Source organism: Amphibalanus amphitrite, unplaced genomic scaffold (genome assembly GCF_019059575.1).
Source record: "Amphibalanus amphitrite isolate SeventyFive unplaced genomic scaffold, NRLGWU_Aamphi_draft 001649F_arrow, whole genome shotgun sequence".
Taxonomy (NCBI): domain Eukaryota; kingdom Metazoa; phylum Arthropoda; class Thecostraca; order Balanomorpha; family Balanidae; genus Amphibalanus; species Amphibalanus amphitrite.
In genome coordinates this window covers 42,220-46,717 of record NW_024883142.1, presented here as the reverse complement: position 1 = coordinate 46,717, position 4,498 = coordinate 42,220, and the positions used below count along the sequence as shown (strand labels likewise).

Below are 4,498 nucleotides of genomic sequence, written 5' to 3'. Positions count from 1 at the left end.
AACTTGGACGGTGGGAGGATGAAGTAAGAACTATATCGCGAATCTCACACCCTAGTTGTACATGACACTGACCGCAAAATGTCATTGCTACATAGCGCATGGTACCAATAATCCATAAAGTGGGGTAGCATGACAATTTACCGACATTCCATCACATAGGATAGACAAACTGGCCAGTGTTTTAAAGGGACTATCCCACCTTCTAAAATGTTGTTAAAACCAGTTAAATTGTGCCCGACTTTATAGATTGGATGACCAGGAACACGGTTCTGGCATTTATTTTTCATTAAACATCTTAGGCTTCCCATATTCCAAACACAAACTTTCAAATATGTGACGTCACAGCCCAAAATTACCTCCTTCCCCAGGCCACATTACTGTCATAAAGCTGATTCGTTTTACTCTGTAGGCACCACAACAAAGTTCAGACCAAGTTTTAAGCGATTTTTCAACGAACAAACCCATTTAAAACAGAATGACTAAACGAGGTGACGTCACACTAACGGTCGCTCCATGTTGAAGATAGGCCCGATAGGGCCTTGTACAAGGCCCATTTTCAAATGAAGGGAACGAATTTCTTCAACACCAAGAGGCCGCGGGGGTTGCAACCTAGATAGATAGTGGTTTTTGAACCTCGCCGCAAACTTGGCTATCTCAACTCAAACCCCATGTTAAAGGAAAAGGGCCACCTTCGTGAAATATGAAGATATCGTTGTTTTTCATTTTGACATTATTATTTTTCATTTTCTTTTTAAAACTGGTGCCAGAAGTGCACAATTCGCGAAAAAGTATTTAATACTATTTAACATATTGGTACTATGTTGATACTCTCTACGGCACCTACTGTATGATGGCATAGCAATGACGTCACACTCAAGCCAATCAGCGTTCAGAAGACAGACTCGTCGGATTGTGTCAGATAAGCTGATTGGTTAAAGCTGAGCTGGTTGGAGCTGATTGGTAAAAAACCAAAGCCTCGCCGCGGGTGGCTGTATTGTCGGATAAGAACGCATTCCTGGGATAAGGACGCATTCCTGGCGTATTTTCTTTTAAAATTGCCGATAACTACGAATGGAGGCCGAAATCGGCCGTAAGGAGGTAGACTGACAGGTTTTCGGACACGGGCTACAAGATGGCTATCTCAGTTTCAATCCCCATGTTAAAGGTGGCCCTTTTCCTTTAAAGGTGGGATAGTCCCTTTAATCAAGGCTGACAAGACAGGTAAGTAATCAATACATCGCGTCGGCATAGCACTGACACACTGCACTTAGGGAAATGGAAGCTGGACATCAACTGACAGCAAAGTCCCTACACTGCGGTCGATAGATACGTCAGGTCTCGGGGGTCATAAATTAACATCGAACAACACTTGGTAGCTGAGATCGTGGAGAGATCGTGGAGACCTAGCTAGTATTTGTTGAGCCTGTCGCTGGAAGCAGTGATCGACCTGTGGCCCTGGGCTATCTTCCCACGGCGGACGTCACGCAGCTTCAGCACGGCCTCCCAGGCGTGGGACGACATTCCCAGGCAGGCGAATATCTGCAAATGGAAGAGAAATAATTCAATACGAGAAAACACAGACATGAAGACAAGCTAATGGAAACAAAATCAGTGGGATGGATATGTTAGGTCATGGCACATGGAGAGCAATGAAATCAACTCCTATCTACAAACAAGTCGTACAGTACAATTTCTCTCAATACAATATAGGTAAGTAATATCCATTCAATGATTCTTATCGATATGTAAACATACCAGTCACAAAACACAGATCCAATAGTAGAGAATGAGAACACAAACACTCACTGTGGCAGCCACCCATGTGGCCTGCAGGTGCCCAAATGAAGTGGCGAGAGCAGCAGCAGTTAGGTAGAGCACACTCCAGCAGCTACTGAAAAACAGCTCCTGACAAAGCACAGGCAATTGTTACGTTAGGACTGTACTTCAATAAACCACAGATGCATGATACAAAATTTTCAGTATAGGTACATTGAATGTAGAAAGTTGAGGTTGATCAAAATGCAAGCAAGAGAAGTAACTGTGAAACATTTGTAGCTTCCTAAAAATGCCTAAAATAACACAATGAGAAAAATACACTTACCATTCCCAGCCAAGGTAAAAAGTGTAGCTTCTCCACAACATGGAAGGCATAGCAGAGCAGCAACAGAAGTGATGTCCAAAAACTAACCAGGCAGACAAAGTAGTACCATGTAGCTCTTGGATGAAGACTCAAGTTGGAGAATGTGATGCAGAGAAATCCACATAAAGCAACAAACTGGAAAAAAGATAATGCATAAAACCAAACCATGTTTTTTTTTTAATAAGTTTGAAAGTCTTTTATTCAATTTACAAATGAAAACAAAGATATCAATTGTGCATTGAAAATGATTTTCTCCTCTGTTCTCTTTGCTGACCTCAATGCAAAGACATCACATCTTTGCAATTTAAAATATGTTGATGCAAAATATTGTACAACACAAAATGTAAAACAATACAAGACAGAAAATACAAAATATATTGTGTTATACGTCTAAAAATAAATGAACAATTAAACAAAATCATCCAACTGAATTACTTAATTAGAATAGCTTTAACCCTGCCCCCTGGGGTGGTTGCCACCCCCCCCCCCCCCCCCCAGGTAGTCTTTCTGCTCTGCAGCCGATTCGCGTTGGCGCACTAAGGCCCTAGTGACACTTGATTTCAAGTGTCACTAGACGATTTCGGTTTGCGCTGAGCCACTAGCCGATTGGTGTAAAATGCCGCTTAGTGTCACTACCATCAAGTGTCACTTGGCCGCCTAGTCTTACTAGCTTCCTAGTGCGCCATCTCGAATCGGCCCCTGCACTCAACATTTTTAGAGCTAGAAGGCTGATTTTTCGTATAGCTGCTCCTCTATCCTTTCTTGATGTCCACTGAAAATTTCAAGTTTCTGTGATTTTTGGTTTCGGGGATATGACCTTGTTTGTCAGGTCATGTCATGACCCAAATGGCCAATTCTCAACATATTGCGTTTGCCATGGGCCTTATGAGCTTTTGACACCCTGATTTCAGCCTTTTTAGCCAGTCTTACCTCCCACCTATCATGGAACATGTTGTTCGACGATGTACAGGGGTCAGGGTCAGGGTCAAGGTCAACCTAGGTCATCTAAGATAATTGTGTTTTAGGCAAGCTGAATTTCCTTTTTGAAGTTTTTTTACTGCATTTTTGGTAAAAGCTTCTCAGATCATGATTTCATGTAATATGGATCCAAAAACAATCGGTGCACACATCAGTATAAACACAGACACACACAGACATACAAACACATATAATTGACCTTGACCTAACTTGACCTGAAATGACCTCAGCAGCAAAATTCTGGTCGGGTAGTGTGACAAAGAGGTTCTAGCTGGCTTGGCACCAGAAAACGGCATCGTCATCGGTATTTGATAAGCAGCACACTTGATATCCAACGGTGACCCAAAACAGCAACATTTTTTAGTTTGACCTGACCTGGAAGGTCAATGACTGACCTGAGAAGGTAAAACTGGGTATCATTGGATTCGTCTCTTCCCAAAGAATCTTTTTGGTCTTTACCGCTAAGCTCTATCTCCAACAGGAACGACATGGCGCGGGGGGGGGTGGCAACCCCCCCCCCCATGTGCGTTCTAGGATGGGAAAATGGCATGTGCGGGCGAGGGTTAACTCTCATCCTTGAAGCCCAAAAAAGTAAGAAAATGGATGAAATGGATGAATAAATAAAAAAGTTTTATCGTCAAAACATATAAAAATGACACGTTGTTACAAGAACAGGTGCCTTGATGCATATTAAAAAATAACACCATGTGATAAGATAATGTATAACACCAAAACAATTGCACAAAACTACAGCACAAATTCATTTCAATCATTCAGATTTCAGAGAACTAGGATTGAAAAATATTTAGAAGTGGAAGGAATGTTCACTGATAAACACCCTCAAAAGATAAAAGGAAATCTATTGAAAATAATACTCACAATTTGCAGCATCTTCAAAGCACCATTCAGAGTATGAAGGTATTTTTTCTCAAATCTTAGCCATGGCAGAACCTTAGTTGTTGCAGCTGTGATGACTGGAGGGCTCAGGCTCGCCATATCACTGATCATGAATGTCATAACAAATTCCAGCCTGAATGCAATATGCAAATCACAAGAAAAGAAACTACCTATCACTTTTCAATATTTCCAGTTTCCACAGGAAAACAAAATTACAAATTAATCCCACATTGACATAGCATTCAATAGACATATTTATGGCTTCCCAAGCGTTCGCCTTGTGCTCTTGAGCTCTGTTCGTAAACGGAAGCCGCTACACGTTTTTAGCAAGTTGCTAGGCATCTGAATTCTGACTTTTTCATTTGAGCCTTGGTTGCTAGGCAACGTCGGTTGAGTTCACGTCAACGAACATGCTGTTATGAATATCTTACGCCTTATCTGTCTAGAATAGTGCTACCAGATTACTTCCAAACTTCTCTATAA

The 4,498-nt window shown here is 41.6% G+C and overlaps 1 protein-coding gene across 1 annotated transcript; it reads right to left on the bottom strand.

Moving 5' to 3' along the window:
- Positions 1-1,103: 1,103 nt before the first annotated feature.
- LOC122374375 (plasmolipin-like) lies at positions 1,104-4,256 on the bottom strand. Its single transcript, XM_043353082.1, has 4 exons — positions 3,998-4,256; positions 2,102-2,275; positions 1,807-1,905; positions 1,104-1,539 (listed from the first exon to the last, which is right to left on the bottom strand). Exons 1-4 carry the CDS (start codon positions 4,133-4,135, stop codon positions 1,408-1,410), a joined length of 543 nt encoding a protein of 180 aa, XP_043209017.1. The 5' UTR covers positions 4,136-4,256; the 3' UTR covers positions 1,104-1,407.
- Positions 4,257-4,498: the final 242 nt, after the last annotated feature.

Bases quoted from the DNA above. Each gene is read 5' to 3' on its own strand.
- LOC122374375 (XM_043353082.1), bottom strand. From the start codon at position 4,135: ATGACATTCATGATCAGTGATATGGCGAGCCTGAGCCCTCCAGTCATC. The intron at 1,906-2,101 runs GTAAGTGTATTT...GTGCTTTGTCAG, and splicing joins TTTTACCTTGGCTGGGAATG to GAGCTGTTTTTCAGTAGCTG. The intron at 1,540-1,806 runs GTGAGTGTTTGT...TTCCATTTGCAG, and splicing joins CCACATGGGTGGCTGCCACA to ATATTCGCCTGCCTGGGAAT.